Source organism: Piliocolobus tephrosceles, chromosome 8 (genome assembly GCF_002776525.5).
Source record: "Piliocolobus tephrosceles isolate RC106 chromosome 8, ASM277652v3, whole genome shotgun sequence".
Classification (NCBI taxonomy): Eukaryota; Metazoa; Chordata; class Mammalia; order Primates; family Cercopithecidae; genus Piliocolobus; species Piliocolobus tephrosceles.
In genome coordinates this window covers 126,942,172-126,969,506 of record NC_045441.1, presented here as the reverse complement: position 1 = coordinate 126,969,506, position 27,335 = coordinate 126,942,172, and the positions used below count along the sequence as shown (strand labels likewise).

The following is a 27,335-nucleotide window of genomic DNA, read 5'->3' as shown; positions in this document are numbered from 1 at the left end:
GCTGGAATTATTTGTGCTTCCCAAATGTCTCTCCGTCTTAAGTTAGAGTTAATGTTCAATGTCTGTTTTTTTAAAAACCCAATATTCCTCTGATTAGCGACCCATTAATACACTATTTAAACAAACAAATACACACTTGACAGGTCAAGCTGGCTTTTCTGATAGGCTGGGAGATATTCTGTTGGTACGTATTTTTTGAATCAGGCAAAACCTCAAGATTCTAGCTAGAGCCATTCAACTGCACTTCACTGTGACCATTTTCTTATGTATCTTTCCAGAAATATTATATTTCTATAGATCTTCTTTTCTCCATAAATGATAGCATATTACTAAATACTCTGAGCTTGGTTTTCCTTTTTTTGTTAACATCATATATTTGAGATTGTTTTATACTAATGAATATTAACTTGCCTTATTTATCTTGACAGCTCCAGAGAATTCCATTGTTTGGATGAATAACAATTTAGGTGGTTTTCGCGCTTAAATCTTTGTGTATACCTACAAGTATATCAGAGGATGAATTTTCAGAAGCGAAATTGCTTGGTTAATTAGATTATGCATTTCAAAAATGGATAGATACTGTAAAATTTACCATCAGAGAGATTTTACTAGTTAAAGTATATCAACAATTGGAGAAAGCATTTGTTTTCATACCCCCCTCATCAATACCACCTATTATCAAACTGTTCTGAAAAATGACATCTTTTCATTATGTTCACAATGATGTATATTCCTTTTCTCAGTCAATAAACACTTCATGATAGTCTATGATATACACACTTATGCTATTATGTTATCTGTTTATTATTGAGAATATAGTGATAAACACATATAGCCTTTATATACATGTGGGAGAAGTGCACACAGGGCAGTTGCAGTGGTCCAAGTTTAGTACAATGGTGCAGTGGGAGCTATGGGAGGGACGTCCATCACAGTCTAGAAAGGAATCATCAATGGAGGCTTCTAGTGGGGAGAAACATGGGGCAAGACATGTAAACTAAAATCCGATGGAGGTATAGAGTAGTTGTCTTGGCAAATCTTAGGATTAGGAGAAGCAAAGAAGAGGAGACAGCAGACTCACACGTGCAAAAATGGGAATGGAGAGAGCAGAGAGAGTGTGGGGTTTGCACACAGAACAGTTCAGAACCTCACTGTCATGACAGTATGAAGGGAAAGTGGACAGTACTCCACCACCCACCAATGTAGCCCTCAAAATCAGTTGAGTTGTTTGAACTTTACCCTAGTGGCAATATGACATAATCAGAAGATTTTTAAGTGGAGGCGTGAAAAAGCAGAAGTATCTTGGGGCTCACACTTGAGATTGGATTGGGGAAGATACGGCTGAAAGTAAGTGGGAGTAGTGAGGGGGCTGTCACAGTAATTGGGTTCAGATGACATTTGCTTGAATTTTTAGGGATGTGTTAGATATTCATGGATCTTGCTGTTGAAGCACCTAATACACGACATCTCTTCCGAAGACAGGTGCACTAAACCGGGGTGAAGCACAAAGACCACTGAGCAACCTGGCTTGACTCCTGGCTTTGCCAGTTTGTACTCGCACGTGTCCAAACCCTTGAGAGGTGCTGTGAAAACGTAGAGGTGGATGAGGGAAGTGCTTATACAGCACTTATCGTATAAAAAGGAGGGCTTCATACTTGTTAGCTGTTTTTAATTTTTATTACTTTTCCTCGTTGCACACGGAAATGTCTTTACCTTTATCTTACTATAGGGTACATACAAGGAGAATTACAGAACATGGGTGTTAGAAGAGGTTTGACGTGTATCTGTTCATTTTCCTAATTTTAGCAATGAGAAAATAAAGGGAAAGAAAGCAATTTAGATTTTTGCCAGTCTTAAACTTCTTTGCTCACGGGCACACCACGCCAACCTGAAACTGTTCACTGGTCTGGTTCTCTTACCACCACATACGTGTAGGTTTATAGTTTGGTTATGACCACCACCTTGTCTTAACCGTAGATCGTTCCTGTGTTTGCCGACAGCAGCGATTTCTTGTGTGGAAACCCCTAATTTGGGAAACAATCTGTTTTAAACACTGTGTAGCACATCACTCAAACCGCACAGTTTTCGATAATCTTAGAAACAAAAACTGGGGTTGAGGCGGACAGTTAAATTCTGCAGACACCACAGGCTTGGATTCGTTTCAGCAGTCGGTCCTAAGTGGTTTGAAGCCCCTTCTGGGATGCCTCTTCTCCTTATCGGAACACCGCAGCGGCGCCAGGCGCTCGGTTCCTCAGGACTTCTGCCTCCTGGATTTCTTCAGCCTTTCTGCTTCACCGAGGGCCCTGTGATCCGATCCCACCGAATTAACCGCTGTTTAGCGAGCTTCTGCTGCGCGTACGGAAGGCGCCGGGCGAGGAGCAAGGCGGAGACGCGGTTCCGGGACGCAGGGGTCCCGGCCCCAGTCCTGAGACCGGAGGTCGGCGCTTCGACTTGGCACCCGCCGACGAATTCGCTCCAAGGTTCCCACCGGCGGCGCTCCTGCTACCTCCTCCCTCCTCTAAAGGCAGCTCCCGCTACCTTCCCGCGCCCGGGGGCTGCTGCCTGGCCCCAGCTCTGCTCACTGGAGGGCGGCGGTGGAGAGGGTGCTGGCCCAGCGTCGGCAGCCGGGCTCAGGACCAAGGTGGGCGCCAGCCAGTCCTGGTCCTAGCCTCGCTGTGCAGGACACAGGGCGCGGCCACTCGAGTTCCCCGGACCCTCTCCTGCCTGATGCTCGCTGTCCTTGCCCTGGCTTCCCCAGCCCGGGGGCTCAGCCTCTCCTCCTCTCTCTCCCCCTGAGCCTCTGTGCAGAGTTCAGGTTCAGCTCGGGATTTCGCTCGGGATTTAGGAAGGGGCCAGCGGGGCTGGAGGGCGCGGGCCGGCGCGGGAGGGCGCGGGAGGCGGGGAGCGGCGGCCTCTGATTGGCCGGGGCGGGGGAGTGAGCGGAGTTTCCCACAATGCCCCGGTGCGGTGCAGCCGCGGATGGATGCTGCGGGAAGGGGCTGCCATTTGCTGCCCCTGCCAGCGGCGCGCGGACCTGCCCGCGCTCTTGCAGCCGCCGCCGCCAGCGCCTCCAGCCCGCCCGGCCTCTGCAGCGGGGCCGCCTGCGCTCCCTCCGCGGCCGCCGGAGTGGGCGCCATGAACCCCAGCTCCTCGGCGGGAGAGGAGAAGGGGGCGACGGGCGGCAGCAGCAGCAGCGGAAGCGGCGCCGGGAGCTGCTGCCTGGGCGCCGAGGGCGGCGCGGATCCGCTGGGCGCAGGGGCAGCCGCGGCGGTGGGGGCCGCTGCCCTGGACGAGCCCACGGCCGCCGGCCAGAAGGAGAAGGACGAGGCGCTGGAGGAGAAGCTGAGGAACTTAACTTTCCGGAAGCAGGTCTCGTACAGGTAGGCGCGGGGAGCCGGCAGCCGAGACAGGTGCGCCGCGGCGGGAGACTCACTCTTCCCCCAGCAAGGGGCGCTTCCGCGGAGTTGGGCACCTCTCTGTTTCCAAGCTTCTCTTTCCCCCTTTTCCCCTCTCCTCCCGGGGATGTCTGTCCTCTCCCCATCCTATCATTCCAGGCTGGAGGGAAGCAACGCCGGCTTTGCCCTGTGGCAGGAGAGAAGCGCTGGGTCCCTAAGGTCAGAACAACAGAAATGTGTGTGTGTGTGTGTGCGCGCGCGCGCGTGTGTATTTCTCTCTCTTTTCTCTCTCTCTCTCTCTCTCTCACACACACACAGAGAGAGAGAGAGAGAGAGAAAAGAGAGAGAAAGGGTTGCAGACTCAATGATGCTTAGTTTTCTTAAGAGAAGTCGTCAAAGTTGCCCCTAAGCAGGTGTCATCTTCAACCACCCTTCCCCCACCTTCCAGATTTCGCTGGATGAACCTTTGGCACTAACTTGATAGCTGAGATCACTCCGACAGGCAGAAAGGAATAGCACTATACTGAAGAGAAATCCTTATGGAAGTTGGACCTGCCTCGAAATCCCTCATGAAGGAAGAGTGGGTTTATGTCTGTAGATGCGCCACTGGTTATGGGGGTTCCATGCCTGCGTGCTCCTTGCTTCTCTCCTGGCTGGAGGAGAGTGTGGAGAGCCCGCTGGCAAGCTAGGGGTGAAGGTGAGAGTGGGGACCATATTTGCACCTAAGGATGAGTGTGGGAGCCCTTTACACAAGGACAGTGTGGGATCAATGGCCTCTAAATTAGGATACAAGATAACCCCACATTGTATTCGAATCCAACAACGAGGAATTAGGATTTATTAAGGTCTCTCTCCCACCTCCCCTCTGCAGGCAAGAATAAAGATATTGACAGGTCTCGAGAGTTGTTGACACTAACCCTACTGCTTGTTGATGTTAAAGGTCGAGGTGATATGCAAGCACAGGTTTACAAAGATGTACACTTGCTGGAGCTCAGAGGGTTTCTGGAAAAGGGGTCACTGAAAACATTCTTGTGATCCTACTCATTCTGAGTTTGTGTTCTCTTCCCAAAAACCATATAAAGTATTAAGCCTGTCACACCATGTGCTGTTATGTAAGCAAACGCAGATGACAGAGGTGTGTGGGTTTGAGAGGGTGTGTTTTATTTATGGGGGCAGGTGTGTGAATCATTGGGATCCCCACAGACATCGCCTGGCCTGGAGGCCACAGTCACTAGGGCATGTGCTCTGTGTCTAAGTGTTGACTTCTGATGACTCCTAAAACGCCTTCCTGGTGAGGTTGTTGCTTCTGCGTTCCTCGCATGCATTTTGTTCACTGTGCGCTGAGGGAGTTCCCCACCTGAGTTGTTCTCTTAGTTACTCACACAGATCAGGTCCAAATTGATCTTTCTTTTTATACTTTGGTTTCTAAAAATAGACAGATGATGGGGAGGGGGTAGCTCTAGGGATGTATGCTAGGACACTGGCAGTTCTACTTCCTAGTTATGATGGCTTGTCTGGCCCTTAGGGGAACAGGGACTACATTCAGCCTAATTTAGGAGGAGGGAGTCGGAAGGGGGTGGTGATTACGTGAAGCACAGTGTGGGCTGCTCCTGGCTCATTGGTATTCATCAGAGTCCTCATTGGGTAGCAATACAAAGCCAGAGTTTGCAAGGGAAATCATTTCAGCTTGTCTCTTGGCAGGGGTCATCCTCTGAGCCTCCTTTTTCAAAATGTATGTTGTGAGGGGTTTTGGCTTCCTGTATTGCGTGCTCACACATGCATATGTAAGTGCGTACACACACAAGCATAGACATGGACACAGATGCAGCATGTTTCTATAGAAGAATAATAACATTGCGTCTGCTTTACAATCCATACATAGAGGTGGATTCTACTTCGTGAACATCATTTCCTTTTAAATAAAGCTTTACAGTCTCCAATTCCTGCATCAGTGTCACCTCAGGTGGCTGGTTAAAAGTGCTTACCACCCTAGACTTACGGAATCAAACTGTCTGTGGGTGGGAATTCTTAACAGGCTCCTCAGGCGATGTTTATGCAGACTAATATCTGGGGAACGGCACCCTATTTTGCTCCCAAGACTAAACAATTGATCTTTGAACTCATAAACCCTCCCCAGCCAAAGCAGGCCAGTCAGTCTCAAAGTCAGAGGAAAAGATGGTGAAAAGGAGATGCTTCCATCTGGAGCATATTTGTCCCTGGGTAACGGGAAAATGTGTCCATTTTGATTACTGTTACTTATTTGTTTTGGATTCATGGTGAGTGGCCTGCCCACTCATCATGGCGGCCATTGGTGCTGGACTCCTGCAGCTGGGCTGGCTGTTTTACTGTGGGATGGACAAAGGGTGTGTAAAAAATGAGCAGCTTTGTCAGGAGCTGAGGGTGGGCTCCTCAGTGAGGACCGCACCACCTCCCTTCTGGGGGCACCTGAGGACGGTGTCTGGTGGGAGCTTATGGAGAGAAGGCAGGAAGACACACAGAATGGAGTCTGAGTGAAAGGGCTCAGTTAGGGTTTGGAGCATGGCTGCTTGTGTAAGGGGGATCATTTGAGGTGGAGGAGTGGAGATCTGCAGGTAGGCAAAAAATATCTTTTGAAGAACATGGATATTTTTGGAATGAAACTTGACAGGCAAAAAGAAGGGGGCTTTGGGAGAGAGGGTGTGTGTGTGTGTGTGTGTGTGTGTGTGTGTGTGTAGGGGGGTCTCATCTGCTCCTTCTGTTGCTAAGGAACATATAAGCTAGGGTTTAAAAATAAATGAGGAGTGGGTGGGCATATGCAGTGACTCCTGTCTTTTTAGGAACCAGAGCCCTTTACAAAAAGCCTTTAAATAACCATTTCTGGAGGCAGATTATTCATTTTGCTTGACTTTTACTTTGTTAAGTAAAATAAACTCCTTTCTATACTCCTAGATTTCCCCTCATTATCTTTTCTTTGTTGGCTTTTTTTGAGAACCATTTTTCCCATGAGAATTTTTTCCTTTATTTCAGAATCTGCACCCCTAGAGCAAATAGTCTCTGTCGACTGTAAAGCTGAAGGTTTGAAAAGGCAGTGCGAGTGAGCTGGTACTTTTCTTTTAAAATTACTACTTCGTATTTCTTTGCAAATTATGGTGCTGCAACAGATACATATGTGTAAATGACTATATAATGTGTAGGAACTGTTTTTTTTTAAACTGCTGTAAGAATTCCCATTTAAGTCAGTAAAATAAAAAGCCTTCAGAAACACATAAGGGAGGGGAAGGAGAAGGTAGCTGAAGTTTATTGTCTTCTATGCAACAGGCACTGGGCTAAGCCTTGTTGTATATTGTGTCTTAATTAATCTTCATGACAGTCCTATGATGTGATTATGACTATTTCCATTTTATTGAAAATGAACTTGAGGCATAGAGCTTGAGCAGGAGGCAGAATTTAAACACAGATGACTCCAAAGGACTTTCTCTTTAGACCGCATCACGCTGCTTCCCTAAACATTTATTTTAGGTTTGAACTCTCTCACCATGTATGCATATGTGTATGCATGCATGTGTGCAGTGTGAGTTATCTTCCCCCTCATCCCTAATACATGACAGGTCATTATCTATTATTATTATATTATTATTATTATTATAATATATTATTGCATACCTTTTTTGGATTGTGGTCTTTTGCCTATATAATTTTAGGGAACTCTTCTACTATCTCAGAAATATAAATGAATATAAATTCATGGTTGCAAATATATTGGTTTTTCTTCTGAGAACAAAACCACCTCCATGCACCTGCTATGAAGATATTCATGTTAGAGGTTTATATGCCTTTAACAAAATTTACACAGGGTTGTGTAGGTGAACCTAGGTCCAGTGAAGAGCTGGCCCATCGGTACCTCTTTGGGCAGCCCAGAATGAGGGATGAAGTACAATTTTGCTTGTCAGTAGGTCTGGGTAGACCATTACTTATGAGACGTTGATGCCTGTGATTTAGTTTCTCTACTCGTAAGCCATGCTGGTAATACTAAACCTCTCTTAAAGGAAGTTTTTGGTATGAGATAGAAATAGGAGCAAGGAGTATTAAATGCCTTAGTTTGGGCAACCATGGAAAAAAATGATCTATTATTCTTTATAGGTTGATGATTAGAATGTAGTATTTTTGTTTTGTGTTTTGTCCCACAAAGTAAGGTTATGTTATTACAAGAAAGATATCTGAGGAGTTGGAAGCCACGTGGGATAAAATGGATATTGTTCTTCCTTGCTTTGTAATCAATAGCGTACAGGGGAACTTTTCTTCTCCTGAATATCAGCATGTAGCGTCCTCTTTTGTAAATCCATTTTATTTTGTTTTTATCTGTGCTTTGCACATCTGTTAGATTTTTAAAGACTTTAGGATCAGATTAAAATCTTGGTTCTAATTTAATTCCTTTCTCAGTAATTACTTACGTACTGACTGTTGCTTCCTCAGTTAGGATACATACTGGGGAAGATTTCAATTCAACCACTGTCCAGAGTACTTATTCTGCTCTAAGTGATCTTTTACAGGCTTGATTTTTACCTGGGAGACTGACACCATTGGGTCCTGTGGAATCCGGGGATAGGGAAGTTGAAGAGAGGTCTTTGCTGGTGTTCAGTTCTGCTGTGGCAACAAACAACAGCATTGCCTCATGGGGCCAAGTTAAATTAGACTAGAGCTAGCTCTTTCCAAAACTGCACTTTCTAATCTGAGTAAACGAGGGTTCCCAGTGAGAGCCCAGGTTATCTACGCCCTGTATGTTCGTCTGGCCTGGGATCTGAGAACGTGTTCCCTCCACAACCCCAAGTTTTCCTTGAAGCTGAGACCAGAAGTGAGACCAGAAGCATCTGGAAGATTGTTGCCTCCACGTTGGGCTGTGACATTTGCTTTCTTCCATGGGTATGCATTGGTAACACTGATCTTCTGGAGACCAATTGTTTTTCCTGAGGCCCTGTAACTGTAGTTTTGGGACAGTAGTTACTGCAAATAAATGATGGCATGTGAGCTTTTCTTACAGTGGATAACTTTGAAAGAAAGGTCAGAAGTAAAATGAAATCTAAGCCATAAACCTTTTTTTCATTAAAATTTAATTTGCTCAAAATGGCTATAAAAATGGGCTAATTCTAATTGTTGGAACTGATTGAAACCTATTTCAAGGCACAACAAACAATGCAGATAATTGGAGAAATAAAAATACCAAGCTAAGTCTGCCCATAATGCTTCCACAACTCATTGCTGGCTTGTTCACCAGGAAAATTCCTCGATTGGTATGAGCTCAAAAGCATCCACTTGGGGTGATAGGTGGCTGGTCTTCCCCTGTCCTCACATGGCACTTTCAAATAGCTTTGTTAGGACTGAAGTATCATTTTCTGGTCTGGGACTTAGACTAGGGTTTGAACTTGGCATCTTTCTGCTAATCTCAGACAAGCTATGTAACTCCTTTGAGGCTCAGCCAATGTATTTCTAAAATGAGATAATAGTAATACCTAACTTACAGGTTTGTTAGGAAGATTAAATGAGTTACTTTATTTAAAGGACATGGCATAGTGCCCTGCACAGAATTAACTTGTGTACTTATTACCATTCCCCAAACTAAGTTGTTAGCTCCTTTGAAGACAGAACTTGCACCTGATCATTTGAATCGATGACTCGGATTTTTCTTGCTCAGTAGGTGTTGGATAAGTATTTATTGAATAAAGACATTTCATTGGCATTTTAAAATAAATTATTACTGTTATTCATTCTTGGTTCATCTCAATTGTGAGTTTCTTTTCTACAAAGAAACCTCTGCCTTTTTCTTATTTACACTTAGTCCAGCAGCTCAGGACTGTCTTTCTGTTTACAGCTTCCTGTTTGCGTACCTGCATCAGCCATTTAGCCAGCTGTTGGAGGCTGGAGAGGGGTGGCAGAAACTCTTACTTAACCAGCTATTTGCAGCTTGTCAAAGAAAAGGCCTTAATTTGCCTTCTGAGTAGCACTAATTAGCTCTCCGGTTCTCTTTCTGTCTGTCTCATCCCTTTCCAAGGGGCAGCATTGATTTTCTCCTCAGGTAAATTTCTGTTGACTTTTCCTTCAACAGATTCACGTGATTAAAACGTAAAAATGCAGAAAAGGGCTACCCAGCATTCCTGGAGTCCTGACCATTGTCCAGCCAGCTGCAGGTCACTCCAGCCACCTCTGTTCTACATTACTTCACTCCCTCTTTCCTTCCAACTCATCTGATTGACTTTGGTGAAGAAGTTATTTTAGGAAGAGTGCATTCGTCTGCTTAGTGACTCTAAGCTTTTGCTTTGTTTTTAACCCACTTAATAAAATCTTTGGAAAATCACCAGCTACTTTTTATACATGTACCATACAGAGCACTTGAAGAATGGCTCACGAATGTCCTGACTCCCATAGTGTTTACGGAGAGGCGGTATGAGCACTGCTTGGGTTACTTTAGAGAAAATTTAATCATCTTGTGTGTGCCTATTAGCTGAAGGAGGGGGCTGTGATGGGGTAGAGGTGGGAAGAAAGGTCTTTGCATATGAATGTTAATGTTCTTTCCTTCCAGCCCTGAGTTTTGTGAGCCTTTGAAATAAAGCAAACAGCATTTTTTTTTTTTTTTTTTTTTTTTTTTTAAAGGCAACAGCTTTCTAACAGGGGCTTCTGTCATTCTTGCATCCAACCTGAGTTTTGCTGAAATGGAAATTTGCCTTTAGTTTTCCAGACTCATAAATAATGTTCTGATAAAAGAACCAATTCTGGTTTAAGCTGTAATATTTATAGCCTGGCTTTTGTTAGATGTTGGGAACAACATTCAAAACAGTAATATTTAAACGACAATTAAATTTCATTGTTCTTACCTTTCAATTACTTGAGAGGTAGAGGATAGTAGTGGTGAAGAGCCCTGCCACGTGGGTCTAAAGCTCCACCTCTGCCTGCTGTGTGCCTGCACAAGTTACTTAAGCTCTCTGTGCCTTAATTTCCCCATCTACAAAGTGGTAATGATAGTGGTACTCATCCTGTAGAATTATCTGACATTTAAATGAGTCACAAAGTACATGCTATATGTGTGTTTGTTAAGGTGGTATTATCTATACTTAAGTCCAGTTAAGGAACAGATTTGTGTATTTTTCTTCAAAATACAGAACATCAGTTAAATGTCAGCAGCTGGTGATAAAATTATTCAGGTAATATGAAAATGAGAGAGACATAGACTTAAGAAATTTAACTGACAGGTTTTGGAATTCTTTAAGATATAGAATATGTAATTTTTATTTAGTAACTTATTAAAACACAGTTCATTGTTACCGGGGATGTGAAAAGGAGAAAGCTGCTTCTTAGCGCTTTGGAAATTGGAGCGGACAGAAGGCAGAGGTCGGAGGAGACAGGCACAGTCAGCGTGCAGAGGAATCAGGTAGCAGCAACCAGAACTCCCAGCTGGTCATCTGAGAGCAGGAAGCCAGACGTGGAGGGTTAGGTGAGAGGGGTCTCAGAGCTTTGCAGTGTCAGAAATGGATAAGCTGATAAAGACCAAGGTACTAGAAACAGAGTTGTCCCCTGTGATTCCAGGACAGAGGTTATTTCTCTTCTGGCCTGTCTTGATGGTGTCTGCTTTGTACATGCAGACAATGACCGGCTGGCATGCCCTGGCAATCACAGAAAGAAGCTTTGCAGATGCTACCTGCCCTGGATTATTTCAGAAATGGAAGGCGCAGCCTTCTGGGATGTTCCATCAGTTATTTCAACCAGGCCAAATAGCAGAATATATTTTAAAAGATGTAGATGGTTATTAAATATTTGTTAGACAAGTAAAACTGCTCAGGACTGTGAAATAAATGTTAAGGAGGTGAATTCATTTTTGTTTTCCTTAAAAAAGGCAAAGATAAGACAGTTGGACTGCTTTTGTGTATCATGTAGTCTTTCAGGAAATAGCCGGAAAATAGATTCCTTGAAAGGACCAAAGTACATTTTTAAAATGTGTCATTCCTTTGTACATGAGAAAGATGTCAGGCTTGTAGGGAAAAACGCATTTTTGCTTTTTAAAAAAAAACTTGAAAGCAATTTGTTGAAAGATAAAAAGAGCTTTACATAAGCTTATGTGGAAGCGGTCGGAAAGGGTTCCATGTATCATTTAGAGACAAACTTCTGGAACATTCCTCAGGCTGAAAGGCCTGAGATCTCATCATTGTCCTAATGGATGTGTCAGAGTTTGAGACAATCTCTTTCAGACTGAAAGCATTCTCTTTAAGAGTTTTGAAGGAAGAGCCTGTAATCCCAGCACTTTGGGAGGCTGAGGCGGGCGGATCACAAGGTCAGGGATCGAGACTATCCTGGCCAACGTGGTGAAACCTCGTCTTTACTAAAATACAAAAAAAATTAGCCGGATGTGGTGGCACATGCTTGTAGTCCCAGCTACTCAGGAGACTGAGGCAGGGGAATCGCTTGAACCTGGGAGGCGGAGGTTGCAGCGAGCTGAGATCAAGCCACTGCACTCCAGCCTGGCAGCAGAGTGAGACCCCATCTCAAAAAAAAAAAAAAGTTTCTCCCTTTTAAATTGGCCCCCCCTCAATGCAAAGACTAAGGTGTGGCATGTTTCTTTTCCTCTGTAATTGAAGCACCGTCCTCAGCATCTGAAGTTACACAGGAAGCTGCCAAGGATGGGCTTCCCTGACAGCGCACAGCCTCGGGACTGCTTGGCTTTCATGGCCGTCTTCATCAGCTTGGGCTGCTGTAACAGAGTCCCATAGACTGGGCAACTTCTAAACAACAGACATTTCTTTCTCATCGTTCCGGAGGCTGGAAGTCTGAGATCAGGGCACCAACATGGTCAGGTTCTGGGGAGGGCCCTCTTTGGGGCTGCAGACAGATCTCTTCTCATGGTGTCCTCACAGGGTGGAGGTAGTGAGGCTCCTGGGGGCCTCTTTTTAGAGGGGCACTCATCCCATTGATTAGCACCCCACCCTCGTGACTGAATCACCCCCAGCGGCCCCACCTTCTAGAACCGTCACACTGGGAGTGAGAATTTCAACACGTGACTTTTGGGAGGACATAAACACCAGCCCACCCTGCCTTTTTCTCACAATATCCCAGGAAGCCACAGACATCACTCCTCTTGTGCTTCCCAGTGGCCTCTGAAGGCCATTCCCAGAGGCAGCAAAGGTCATCCGCGCACTTCCAAGCTTTTTGTAAGTGCAGCTCAGAGAAGGAAAAAGCTTTTCTTGGTTCGAATACTGACTGCAATGATTAACTTACCTCCCTACCTATGAATATTAGTCATTGTAAGTTACTGATTTTGCCAAACGCTTACACTATATCAAGAGTTGCTAAATATTTTACGTTCGGGATTTCATTGAACCCTCAATTAAGTAGGGACTATTATCATTTCCATTTTACAGAGAAGGACATTGAGGCTTAGCGTTTAAGTAACTTGCCTGCAAGTCACATAGCCAGTTAAGTGGCAGAGTTAAGATCTGTGCCCCTATTTGCATATTGCCTATTACTTCCCGATTGCAGCTTTTCTTGTCCTGTTTTCACCCTTTCCCATTACTCTCTCTGTGTGCAAATAGCCATATTTTCACAATCTAGTGGTTTATTAGATCAAACTCTCTTGAGGAGAGAGACCCATGTGTTTCATCTTCATGGACCCAGCCAGACCTCACACAGGACATAGAGAAAGGCCTTGACAAAGGTTGATTGACCGAGTGGATGAACATTCTTTTTACGTCTAAGCATAAAACTTAGCTCTGTGAATAATCATGTGCTACTGTCAGTTGTAGGGAGGCCAAGATTGAGCTTTCCATGGTGTTTTTTGTAAAAACTATATGAATTTTCCATTGCACGAGACGGGGGAATAAATCCAGTTTCCTGGGGCCAAGAAATGATTGCAGGGATTATAGACTGGTATTGCTCCTTTTAAATTCTACCTTCAGTACGAGACCTTGTGATTTGTTGTAATCCTAGTGGAACTTGAAGGGAGGTGATGGTACCATGGGTTGGGGTCCAGTGAAGAAGCTTGGTTTAACTTATGTGCACTTGACATGTCTGAAATGGTGTAGTCAGCCCCATTTGATTTTTACAAAAGATATTCTTAGAAGAGTCTGGTCTTTTACCTTTAGCTCGAGGACCTGTTTGAGCTGCAAGTCTTTGCAATATGAGTTTTTCCATAACAACATCCTTCAGAATTCGTAAGTATGTTCATGAGTGCAATTAGAGACACCTAGAAAGTTCCAAAGGAACATTTTGAAAACCTGAGTCATTCTTTCTCGTTTGAAGAAAACTTTCAGAATTTCTTAGGAAAATAAACCTCTACTTCAAAAATAAATGCCCAAGCTATTTAAAGATTAAAACAGAAGCTTTCTATGAGCCAGCGTGGAATTACTTATAACAAAGTCTAAGGGATTTTTTTAAAGACAAATTTCTGGAGATTTCTTAAACTGTTATACTGACTAAATTTAGGCACTTAATAATAATAAAAATGTGTGCGGTGCTTTCACGGCTTACCATTTATAAACTCCTTTCACATAGTTAATCTAACTTTACTCATAAAACAATCTTAGGCAACCCCATATTGTTTTCTTAGCCATTGTACATTTAAGGAAACAGTCACAGTAGCTAAGCGACTTTCCCAAGGCCACGTGCCATAAGGGACGTTGCCAGGTTCAGGCTGGTTTTCGGATCTGAAGTCTCATACTCTTTTCACTGCAGGATGCTGTTTCCACACATGAATCTATGGAAAGAAGCACCATTTCCCTCTCATTAATTTTACTTACTTGAATTAATCTCACTGGTTAATCACAATGGACAAAGTTGGCATCAATCACTAGCTGGCATTCTAAATCCATATCGCATCGACAACGAGGATGACCTCATTGCATTGTCATTACCCTTCCTGTACACATGAAAACATGAAACTGCAAGTGTGATGGTATATGTTTAACACTCCTCCAGTAGAGAAAAAGAAAAAAAACAGGTAGAGATAGAGTTAGGCTCTTTCTTTGCATTAGTTGCTAAGCAGCAGCCATTTCATTGTAAAGGAGATTCAGTTCAAGTAATGGCACAGGTATTCCAAGAATAGTATTTCATTTTTATAGCAATTGCATTTCAGGCCTCCAGAAAGCATATGCTTCTGTGGCTCAGTGATTTTTAGGGGAAGAAATAGCCACCTTAACATATTTGTTGAACATATGGAGGAAATTCAATATAGCCGATCACCTAATAACCAGACTTCCATGAGCCGCATGCAGTTCACAGGGGCAGCAGGTTCAGGCTACCCGCAGTTTGAAGGATTTGGAAGTCTCCAGAAAATACTGTTGACAAACAAGTACATTTTGAGGCTGTGTTTGACATTCACCGATACCATCTCAATGAAATACTCTGGGTAATTTAGAATTCTAAGGGTATTGAAATAATATGGTATAGAACAAAATTTTGTTGTTGCAGCCAAGGGGTTGGATGGTGCCAAGATTTCATTGTATTGAGCTTTTGCTGGCAGCTGAAAGCTCTTCAAAATGAAGATAGAAAATATGGTACAAGTCTGTTTTACCAGAGACTAGGATTGCAACCCCTGCCTTTTTTTTGTTTTCCATTTGCTTGGTAGATCTTCCTCCATCCCTTTATTTTGAGCCTATGTGTTTCTCTGCATGTGAGATGGGTCTCCTGAATACAGCAAACTGATGGGTCTTGACTCTATCCAATTTGCCAGTCTGTGTCTTTTAATTGGAGCATTTAGCCCATTTACATTTAAGGTTAATATTGTTATATGTGGACTTGATCCTGTCATTATGATGTTAGCTGGTTATTTTGCTTGCTAGTTGATGCAGTTTCTTCCTAGCATCGATGATCTTTACATTTTGATCTTTAGTTTTTGCAGTGGCTGGTACCGGTTGTTCCTTTCCATGTTTAGTGCTTCCTTCAGGGGCTCTTGTAGGGCAGGCCTGGTGATGACAAAATCTCTCAGCATTTGCTTGTCTGTAAAGGATTTTATTTCTCCTTCACTTATGAAACTTAGTTTGGCTGGATATGAAAATCTGGTTTGGAAATTCTTTCTTTAAGAATGTTGAATATTGGCCCCCACTCTCTTCTGGCTTGTAGAGTTTCTGCCAAGAGATCTGCTGTTAGTCTGATGGGCTTCCCTTTGTGGGTAATCTGACCTTTCTCTCTGGCTGCCCTTAATATTTTTTCCTTCATTTCCACTTTGGTAAATCTGACAATTATGTGTCTTGGAGTTGCTCTTTTCGAGGAGCATCTTTGTGGCGTTCTCTATATTTCCTGAATTTGAATGTTGGCTTGCCTTGCTAGGTTGGGGAAGTTCTTCTGGATAATATCCTGCAGAGTGTGTTTTCCAACTTGGTTCCATTCTCTCTGTCACTTTCAGGTACACCAATCAGAGGTAGATTTGGTCTTTTCACATAGTCCCATATTTCTTGGAGGCTTTGTTCATTTCTTTTTACTCTTTTTCTCTGAACTTCTCTTCTCACTTCATTTCATTCATTTGATCTTCAATCACTGATACCCTTTCTTCCAGTTGATCGAGTCAGTTACTGAAGCTTGTGCATTTGTCACGTAGTTCTTGTGTCATGGTTTTCATCTCTATAGGTCGTTTAAGGACTTCTCTGCATTCATTATTCTAGTTAGCCATTCATCAAATCTTTTTTCAAAGTTTTTAGTTTCTCTGTGCATGCACACGTATGCTTATTATGACACTGTTCACAATAGCAAAGACTTGGAACCTACCCAAATGTCCATCAATGACAGACTGGATTAAGAAAATGTGGCGCATATACACCATGGAATACTATGCAGTCATAAAAAAGGATGAGTTCATGTCCTTTGTAGAGACATGGATGCAGCTGGAAACCATCATTCTCAGCAAACTATCACAAGAACAGAAAACCAAACACCACATCTTCTCACTCATAGGTGGGAATTGAACGATGAGAACACTTGGACACAGGAAGGGGAACATCACACACTGGGGCCTGCTGTGGGATGGGGGAAGGGGGCAGGGATAGCATTAGGAGATATACCTAATGTAAATGATAAGTTAATGGGTGCAGCACACCAACATGGCACATGTATACATATGTAACAAACCTGCACATTGTGCACATGTACCCTAGAACTTAAAGTATAATAAAAAAGAAAAACAGTTTCAATAATAAAAAAGTAGTAATAATAATAATAAAAAGAAAATATGGTGCAAGACGAGCATAATTCATGGAGCTCAGTTTATCAGAAGGATCTGAGTGCAGAGGAGGATGTATAATACTTAGTGTCCCAATGGGTACGTGTGTGAAGGGGTGATGTCAACATACAAAGCTGTCAGGTGCTATATTTTTCTGATTGAAATACTACTATTAATTTTGAAGGCAGATTGATCTGTGTGTGGAAGCCTGGAAGCCTGGAAGCCCTTGGCCCTGCCTTTTAAGGCATTTCTGCCATCTCTGTTGTAATTTGCCAAATTATTGTGAAACTTATGTGTATCTATACAAATGTATTTTCTTCAGATAACTGCTTCATGGGAGTTGTTAAGGGAGCAAACTTTGTTGTTTTCTAAGAGTGTGCTGCATAATACTGCTCCTCACAATTCCCTTCAAGATATTTGAGAGAAAATGCCCTTTTCTGGGAGCAGCTGGGATACTTGGAAGCTTGTTTTTAATTTCCAGTAAGTTGCCCTCCCATTTAAGGCACAGCACTTCTTCCAGGAACTAAAAGTCAGACTCAGAAGAAGTAATACATGGATGAATTCACAAATGGTGAATGGTTATTCCCACTGTGGTGATGAGTTCATTAGTACGGTTGGTTTTAGCATCTCTCGAACAATTAATGCCTCTCGTATATGTTTCATAATACACTTTTATAATGACTCAAAACAGCTTTAGCAAAACAGCACTTGTGTTATATGAACCCATTATACAGATGGTGAAATCAAGACAAGGAAGGCTGGGGAGGAGAGAGCTAAAACGTTGACTTCCCGGCCTGATATGAAACCCATAGAAGTGCAAGATCCTAAGTGTCTTTCAGAAAAAGCATATCTGGGAGGTGCTCGGTAATATACCTTCAACATTAATATGAGATCTTACTTGCCAGGAACTGTGAAGTGCTTTACATGTATGGTTTCAGTTAATTCTTATCACAACTTTATAAGGTAGATGCTTTTACTATCCATAGCTTTACAGAAAAGGAAACTGAGGCACAGGATAATGAAATAATATGTCAGGGCCTCACTACCAGCCAACGGTGGAGCCAGGGTTTGAATTCCAGAACTCCCTATCTAGTGCACTTAACCATTATTCTGTACTATATTCCTATATGCATCCAAAACCCTGTTTTTCCTTTTAGGAATGACCTCTGTCCTCTTGTGTGTAGCCTTGTGGGGCTGTACATCAAGGTGCCTGGCTCTTCACCATGGTAACCAATAAGGTCTTTGGAAGCTGTTGTAGGGGGCTTCCTCTTACCACCCTGATAATACCTTAGGGCAAGTGTATGACTTGAGCTTGGACAATCAGCCTCTCTTAGACTTGGACTCTTAAAGTATTGTCAAAGGGATTGCCAATTTGTTCATATCCACTGGCAGTGCCCTGGTAGGACAATTCCTGCTGCTCTGGTTCCTGTCTTTATTCTAAGCATGGGTCATGATATGGTTTGGCTTTGTGTCCCAACCCAGATCTCATCTTGAATTGTACTCCCATAATTTCCACATGTTGTGGGAGGGACCCAGTGGGAGGAAATTGAAGTATGAGGATGCATCTTTCCCCTGATGATCTTGTGATAGTGAATAAGTCTCATGAGATCTGATGGTTTTATCAGGGGAGTTTCCCTGCACAAGTTGCCTGCTGCCATCCATGGAAGACATGATTTGTTCCTCCTTGCCTTCCGCCATGATTGTGAGGCCTCCCCAGTCATGTGGAACTGTAAGTCTAATAAACCTCTTTCTTCTGTAAATTGCCCAGTCTCGGGTATGTCTTTATCAGCAGTATGAAAACAGGCTAATATAGTAAATTGGTACCAGGAGTGGGGTGCTGCTGAAAAGATACCTGAAAATGTGGAAGCGACTTTGGAACTGGGCAACAGGCAGAGGTTGAAACAGTTTGGGTTGCTCAGAGAAGAAAGAAAAATGTGAGAAAGTCTGGAACTTCCTAGAGACTTGTTGAATGGCTTTGACAAAAATGCTGATAGTGATATGAACAATAAGATCCAGGCTGAGGTGGTCTCAGATGGAGATGAGGAACTTGTTGGGAACTGGAGCAAAGGTGACTCTTGCTATGTTTTAGCAATGACTGGTGGCATTTTGCCCCTGCCCTAGAGATTTGTGGAACTTTGAACTTGAGAGAGATGATTTATGGTATCTGGTAAAAGAAATTTCTAAGCAGCAAAACAGTCAAGAGGTAACTTGGATGCTGTTAAAGGCATTCAGTTTTATAAGGGAAGCTGAGCATAAAAGCTCAGAAAATTTGCAGCCTGACAATGCAATGGGAAATAAAATCCCATTATTCAAGTTGGCTGCAGAAATTTGCATAAGTAATGAGGAGCTGAATGTTAATCACCAAGACAATAGGGAAAATGTCTTCAGGGCATGTCAGAGGTCTTTGTGGCAGCCCTTCCCGTCTCGGGTCCAGAGGCCATGTGAAAATGGTTTCATGGGCTGAGTCCAGGGACCTCTTGCTTTGTGCAGCCTATGGACTTGGTGTCCTGTGTCCCAGCCACTCCAGCCATGGCTAAAAAGGGCCAAGGTATATCTCGAGCCATTGCTTCAGAGGGTTCAAGTCTTAAGCCTTGGAAACTTCCACATGGTGTTGAGCCTGCAGGTACGTGGAAGTCAAGAATTGAAGTTTGGGAACTTCCACCTTGATTTCAGAGGATGTACGGAAACACCTGGATGCCCAGGCAGAAGTTCACTACAGGGGCAGGGCTCTCATGGAGAACCTCTGCTAGGGCAGTGCAGAAGGGAAATGTGAGGTTGGGGCCCCCACACAGAGTCCCTCCTGGAGCATCACGTAGTGGAGCTGTGAGAAGAGGGCTGCTGTCCTCCAGATCCCAGAATGGTAGTTCCACCAACAGCTTGCACCGTGCACCTGGAAAAGCCACAGACACTCAGTACTAGCCTGTGGAAGCAGCCCAGAGGGGGGCTATACCCTGCGAAGCCACAAGGGTGGAGCTGCCCAAGACCATGGGAACCCATCTCTTGTATCAGGGTGACCTAAATGTGAGACAAGAAGTCAAAGGTGATCATTCTGGAGCTTTAAGATTTGACTGCCCTGTTGAATTTCAGGCTTGCATGGGGCCTGTTGCCCCTCTGTTTTGGCCAGTCTCTTCCATTTGGAATGGCTGTATTTACCCAAGGTCTCTATCCCCATTGTACCTAGGAAGTAACTAGCTTACTTTTGATTTTACAGGCTCATAGGCAGAAGGGACTTGCTTTGTCTCAGATGAAACTTTGGACTGTGGACTTTTGAGTTAATGCTGAAATGAGTTCAGACTTTGAGGGGACTCTTGGGAAGGCACAATTGGTTTTGAAATGCGAGGACGTGAGATTTGGCAGGGGCCAGCAGTGGAATGATATAGTTTTGCTCTGTGTCCCCACCCAGTCTCATCTTGAATTGTACTCCCATAATTCCCACATGTTGTGGAATGAGCCCAATGGGAGGTAATTGAATTATGGGGCGGGTCTTTCCTGTGCTGTTCTCATAATAGTAAATAAGTCTCACAAGATCTGATGGTTTTATAAGGGGGAGTTTCCCTACACAAGCTCTCTCTTTGCCTGCTGCCATCCATGTAAGATGTGACTAGTTCCTCCTTGCCTTCTGCCATGATTGTGAGACTTCCCCAACCACGTGGAACTATTAGTCCGTTAAACTTGTTTTTCTTCCCAGTCCTGGGTATGTCTTTATCAGCAGCATGAAAACGGACTAATATAGATCATCAGTCTTTCTATTCGTTGTGAACTATCCAACATCTTCCTGATAAAATTCCTTTTGCTCAAGTTAATGAGGTGGTTTAAAAAAAAGTCTAACTGATAAAATATCATTGGCGAATAGCCCACCAGCCTCTGCTTGTGAATGTCCTCAGTGCCAGAGAGCTCTTGGATACATTAGGGGGATAGTTACACCATTGGTCAGTTGTAATTGTTAGAGAGTTTTTGTTATAGGATAAATGAATATATTATCATTTAGTGAATACTTAGTATGTGTTAGGCGCTTTGTTGCCTCCTTCTTGTCGTTCTCTTGTTTAATTCTCACAACAACTCTGAGTAGTTATCACTATTGTACAGATGAGAAAACTGTGTCTCACAGAGGGGAAATAATTTGTTTTAAGTCAAAGGGCTGTTAATTGATGGAGTCAGTTAATTTGATTCAGACTCAGTTCTAAGTCACCCAAAGCCCTGTTTTTTCCCATTACATTCTGCTGTCTTCATGTTGAGTCCAAAACCCACTCCTTAATTTTTTTACCTACTTAATATTACATTGTACTTCTGGAGGACATTCAGGAGAACACCCTTTCCTTTTCTGTATAACAGGTCGAATATTTGAAGTCAAATATTACGTGCCTCTTTAGCTCTTGTTTCTTTAGACTGAATGATCTCCACTTTCATTCTATCCCTTATCCAAAAGTGATTTTCAATAAACTTCATTTTTCTGGCTCTTTCTAATTTGACAGCATCCTGGGTTATCCATGGATTTCTTCATAAAAATGGAGCACTAAACTAGAAATGTGGTTCAACCAAGGTCACCATTAGCACATATGGTGCCTTTGTTCAAATTAGAAACAGGTTACAAATCTGAGATGCATGAATTACTAAAGTTCTCCTGCATTCCAGAGCACAGTCAGCTCCAGTTAGGACCTCTCCTGTGGTGGGGGGCACTGAGGCTGGGTTTCTGTCCCCATCTGCTCCTCCTTTGGATTCCCTGGTGCAGGATACACCTATACACCATAGGTATAGCTTTGGGGATGTCATTAGCTTGCTGTGGCTGTTGGTTGTGGATATGGATTAGTATGGGTGTGGACCAACTGCTGTGAAATTCATTCCAAAAGTTGAATATCCAGACTTCCAGTTCAACAAATTGCTGATAATATTTCCAAAGTTTTGCTTAGGTTGCCACCATTTCACTTAAGAATGGCCATTTTAACTTGGCTAAATGTTCACTTGGCTTGTTTCCTACTTTTTTCAGATGCCAAGCCCTTCTAGAATGTTCCACATCCATCCCTTCCTCTGTCCATCCATCTGTCCTTCCTTCCCTCTCTTTCTTTCATTTTTCCTAAATAAGAAGGGGCAAGCTCTCTCTTAAGTTCTATTTACTATTATCTCTATTTTTCAGACTTATGCCTGCATCGTCCTCCTTTTGACCCTGCTGCTAGTGGAGAAATGCCTGTGACGAACTCTTCCAAAAATTGGCTTAAGTTATTTGAGAGGTTTTGGCGAACTTTCTTTCAGTGAGTTGACACAAAGCCAATAAAGAAATCCCTGTGGACTTCGGCTAAAATTATATTTCGTGGCCAAGAAGATTCCTTATTTTATCCAGAGGACAGCATTTTACTATTTCAAGTACAAAGGCTGTGCCATTCAATACAGTAGGCACTAATCCCATGGGACTACCAAAACTAATTAAGTAAACTAAATTTGAAATCCGGTTCCTCCTTCACACTAATCGCACATTGAGTGCTTAAGGGCCATATGTAGCTAGTAGTTGCCGTGCTGGACAGCACAGATAGAGAACACTTTCATCATTGTGGAAAGTTCTATTAAACAGCACAGCGTTGTGGGCTTAGTGTCAAGATACTAATTTATCAAAATTACAGAAGCCTCAAGCCAGCCATCCTTGAATGATAACCTTGAATGATAAAAGTTCTTGAATTACGAAGTCAAGTTCCCCAAGTTAAGAAGTTGTACTTTCTTTTCTTTTCTTTTCTTTTTTTGTTGAGATGGAGACTGGAGTGCAGTGGCACGATCTTGGCTCACTGCAAGCTCCGCCTCCCAGGTTCACGCCATTCTCCTGCCTCAGCCTCTGGAGGGCTGGGACTACAGGTGCCCACCACCATGCCTGGCTAATTTTTTGTATTTTTTGGTAGAGATGGGGTTTCACTGTGTTAGCCAGGATGGTCTCAATCTCCTGATCTCGTGATCTGCCTGCCTTGGCCTCCCAAAGTGCTGGGATCACAGGCGTGAGCCACCACGCCCGGCCAGAAGTTATACTTTCAGGGTGTAACTAGGAAGAAGAGAGAACTGTAGACAGGAAATGGAGGGAGAGTCCTCTTTGGTGTTCCCCATCATCCTGCCTGTCCTGTGTTCCTCTCCTCACCACAGTGGTGACTGAGGATAAGGGTAAAGACAGAAAGTTTGTCTTCTCTTTCCTTTGCAAACTGCATCTTTCTCTGCTTTGCCAGATGTATTGAGCATTAGATGTAAGAGAATGTATTCTGTGGCTTTTGGGTGGCCTAGCTGTTTTGCCATCTAAAAGAGTTCATCTTGTGGCAGCTGCACTTGGAGGTAGAATAAAGGTTATGGGAAGAGCATTATTGCTTCTCCAGCAATTAATTCCTAAAATTTGGGTAAGAGGATCATTCAAGATGAAGGATATTAACTTGGAATGTGGACGTGTAGCTTCAAGTTATGTCTGTGTCACAGAAATTGTTTCTTATGCTCTTATATTATTCTTAACATCAGTTCCCATCATGTTCAATAAATATTTATTGTAAATTCACTAGGGAGGCATAGAAGTAAATGCATGGACTTATACTTTTACTGTGGCTCCCCTGGCTCCTAGGGGACAGACCTTAGGAAGCTGTGAAAAGAGCTTCAAGGACAGAGCAAAAGCCCCAGGAGAATCTGTTTGTGTTTGTGTGGATTCTATCTGGTGCTTTGAACTGACAATATTGCACACAAGGGTGTTCTAAAAATAACTCAAGTAATGTGCATTCTCTGCTGAAGGGAGTGAGATAATTTGTGAGGATGATGAGAAATGAAAAAGGAGAGAAGCTTTAGAAGATGAGAAATGAAATACACGCATCTCAATGGTCTCTGAGGCTCTTCCACGCACTGAATGCTTTCGTTGAAGTCTTGGCATTGAAAGCTGTGAAAAAGTACTTTAAAAAAAAGCACCACTGGGAGAACATTGGGGTTTTCTCACCTGTTTTATAGCATGAGAATTCCTCTTGATAAAAACTTACCCATGTTGTAGAATAGATATGGAATACTAATTTGTTATATGTGCAAAACATTACTTCAAGCCCTTGGTGAGGAATACAAAATTGAATAATAAATGACTTTCACCTTAAAGTTGTTTCAAGTTGCTTACTGGAGAAAGAAATAAAAAAAAATAGCCCACTATGTACCAAATACTATGCTAAGTGCTAGAAATAAAAGAGAAATAAGAATCTCTGTTATCAAGAATTTATGGCTTGGTGATAGAGAGAAGCAAGACACTGACCTGTCTACAGGGTGATAAATACAAAGACAGCAGGCGGTCAGCAGACAGGATGGGGGAGCTCTGAGAGAGGGCACTTATGTCTGAATGGAGAGTGGAGGATCTGCAGCCAGTGACGGCTAAATGTGCCTCTAAGTAGGAAGAGAAGATAACCAGATGGAGAGAGGAATTAAAGGACTTGTTCATGTCATTGATTCAATGGAGAAAACATACTCTGGGTTCTAAATGGCAAACAAGAAACAGATTTTTAGGACACGGTCCATTTGCTTCTAATCTCTCCTGAAAAGCTCTCAGAGTAGATCATTTGAATATTTGAAGGAATGAAGGGTTTTAACAGGTTCCACTAACTTAGAATTCCACACATAAATGACCTTTACTAGAAGTTATATCTGTTCTGTGCTTTGTAGACATCAGCAGCTTGAACAAAGGTAAAGCAGCAGGCATAGCATGATGCACATGATTGTATCTGGATCTGGGTGATAGGAACACAAAAGTGGGAGAGGTTAGCTCTGTTTGGGAGAAGTTTTCTTGGAGCACTGACTTTAAAGGGTTGGTGGGATTTCAATAGGAGGAGATAGGGACACAAGGAGGGAGAGTATGGAAAGTGTTCCAGGCAGCAGGAATTGTATGAGAAAGGACACAGTGGTAGAAATGTATGACATATTTGTGCAGCAGTGTGAATGGTGATGAAGTAGTTTGGGTTGAGCATAAGGATAGAATGGAAGATAAGGCAGGGAAGGTTAGTTAAATGCTCATTATGGAGGACTTTGAATGCTATCAGAATAATTTGGATTTTGTAGTTAATAGGGAGCCATTGGAGGTTTTCGAGCCTATAAGTGACGCTCCGTACTCAAATGTGGGGAGGTCCTTGTTTTCTCTGAAGCCATTGCTGGTTACCCTGCAGCCAGAGTCGCTGTTATAGCTGCAAATCATTTCTGTGCAAGTGACACCTCTACCCTGCCCTGCCTTCAGACACTCTAGTATAGACACGAACTTTTCTTTCTCCTCTAGCACATGAAGAAGGAAGGGGGAGCCCTGTTCTCTCTGCAGGGGCCATGTTGGCTGAGAACCAGGCTCTTCTCATGCTGTAGGAACAACAGGAAGTAGGGTGAGTTTCTAGTCTCAGATGAGACTAGAGTTTGAACGTGAAACTCATTTTTACATAAAGCAATGTAATGGTGTTTAGATTTGATGCCATTCATTAATACTTTAGCAAAATAACATTGTCCTAAGTTCTATACATGTAAATACACAGAAAATTCTGGAACGTGGCTTGCCTCTGAGCTGGGCACTTTCCCTCTAAACTGTTTGGATAAACTCCCCTGTGCCCCCCTCCCACCACCAAATCACATCATTGGACTTAAAAAAAAAATGAAGTGGATGGGTTTTTTCCCCCAGATTCCAATACCTAGAAATCATTGAACAAATTAATAGGAGAAATGTGTGTTCTGAATTTATTAGAAAATAGTAGTCAAGCAGCTTAGACATTGTTCACTGTCAGAGGGCTGTGTTACTGTCTAACACTGTTACATGAATAGAGATTGGCTGGACCAGTTAATAGAAATACAGATAATTTTGCAGCTAAGAAAGATTTGCTTTTAGCCGCAAACCACACACTCTTTTCAGACATAATCTTCAGTAAATGGAGTGCAACATTGTGGAGGAAAGTCAGTGTGACCAATTCTGACTGCTGGCTTTCAGGCCTGTTCCAGAAGGATTAGGACGATGGCCAGCTTATTCTCTGCATTATGTACACGCATTGCAATGCCTGAGAGCTGGCTCACCCTCTACATTTTGGAGAAATCATCTTTTTTTCTCATATAAATGGAAAGTAGAGAAACATAGAAGAGAGAGCAACTTTGAGATCAAAGTATTATTAACAGGCAGGAAGAACTAGAGTCTTGGTTTAAGGCCACCCAGAGTGGTCTTAGACCCGCAGGCCCACATGACCTGCCTGACTTGGAGATACAACCTGCAAACTGATTTCATGATTAAGAAGTTAAAAACTTGATTTTTCAACTAAATCCATTGTTAATAATTTGAAGACTACTAAGCAATGTCATAATTCTAGTCAATAATACTAAATTCAAAGATGTAAAACTTCATATTTTTTTCTTGTTACTTAATAAAGGCAGTTTTATTTTAAATTAAAAAAAAAGTGTGTCCCACAATTTTCTTTCTTGATAGCCTTCATTCAAAAAGGTTTAGTTTTCATTGCCCTAGATTGACAAGGACATAAACAAATTCAGAAAACAAGTTTGTTAATGTGTCACCGTCCATCCATGTTAGAAAATACTACTGCCTACCACTGAGTGTGTGTGTGTGTGTGTGCGCGTGTGTATGTGTGTTGGGGGGGTGCATGCCTGTGTAAATGGGCGTTTTTCGTGTCACTTGCTAATCCTCAGATAGGTCTCGTTCTCTCTGAGCCCCAGTGTCCTCATCTGAAAAATGAGGCTAATGATACCTAGTTCCCAGCATGGCTGTTGGTGCTGAATGGAATAATGTGTGCGCATTGTAAATTTTATAGCCCTATAGTCATACAAGATATTGCTGTCACCACTACCATGCTTCATCACATGTATGCCATCTGCCATGGGATAATGTGAAGACCCTACAAACTTCTCAGGGGAATGAAATTTCTTCACACCAGCTCTGGAGCATAGGTTTCTAAATGGTACAGATGGTTTTGGAGATGTGCAAGTGCAGTTATGTGAGGGTTGGCCAGCTTTTGGGTTTCATTTTTAAATATAATATTTATTTAGCCAAAGTAATGTATAAGTAAGACTTAAGGCATAGCTCATAGTTAGAACTACAGAGCTTTATTGTGGAAGACTGTGGCAATTCCTCAAAGACCTAAAGACAGAAATACCATTCAATCCAGCAATCCCGTTACTGGGTATATACTCAGAGGAATATAAATCATTCTGTTATAAAGACACATGCATGCATACGTTCATTGAGGCACTATTCACAATAGCAAAGACATGGAGTCAACCTAAATGCCTATAAGTGATAGACTGGATAAAGAAAATGTGGTGCATATACACCATGGACTACTATGCAGCCATAAAAAAGAATAAGATCATGTCCTCTGCAGGCATGTGGATGAAGCTGGAGGCCATTGTCCTTAGCAAACTAACACAGAAACAGAAAACGAAATACTGCCTGTTCTTACTTATAACTGGGAGCTAAATTATGAAAACACATGGACACATGGAGGGAAACCACACACACTGGGGCCTTTTGGAGGGTGGTGGTGGGAAGGAGGGAAAGGATCAGGAAAAACAACTAACAGGTGCTAGGGTTAATACCTGGGTGAGAAAATAATCTGTACAACAAACCGCCTATGTAACAAACCAGCCCATGTACCCCTGAACTTAAAATAAAAGTAAAAAAGAACGTCAGGGCTTTAAATGAAACTCCATAGTTCCATTTTCTCTTTTTTATTGTTTTTTTTTTTTTTTTTTAGACAGAGTCTTGCTCTGTCCCCCAGGCTGGAGTGCAGTGGCACCATCTTGGCTCACTGCAACCTCTG

At 42.8% G+C, this 27,335-nt stretch overlaps 1 protein-coding gene across 1 annotated transcript in view; it reads left to right on the top strand.

Annotated features, from left to right (window-relative positions):
* The first annotated feature begins 2,979 nt into the window (after positions 1-2,979).
* The window catches only part of DGKI (diacylglycerol kinase iota), a 455,866-nt gene continuing 431,510 nt past the window's right edge, over positions 2,980-27,335 (top strand). Inside the window, 1 exon segment of the mRNA XM_026456362.1 lies at positions 2,980-3,380. Coding sequence (XP_026312147.1) covers positions 2,980-3,380 — 401 coding nt within the window.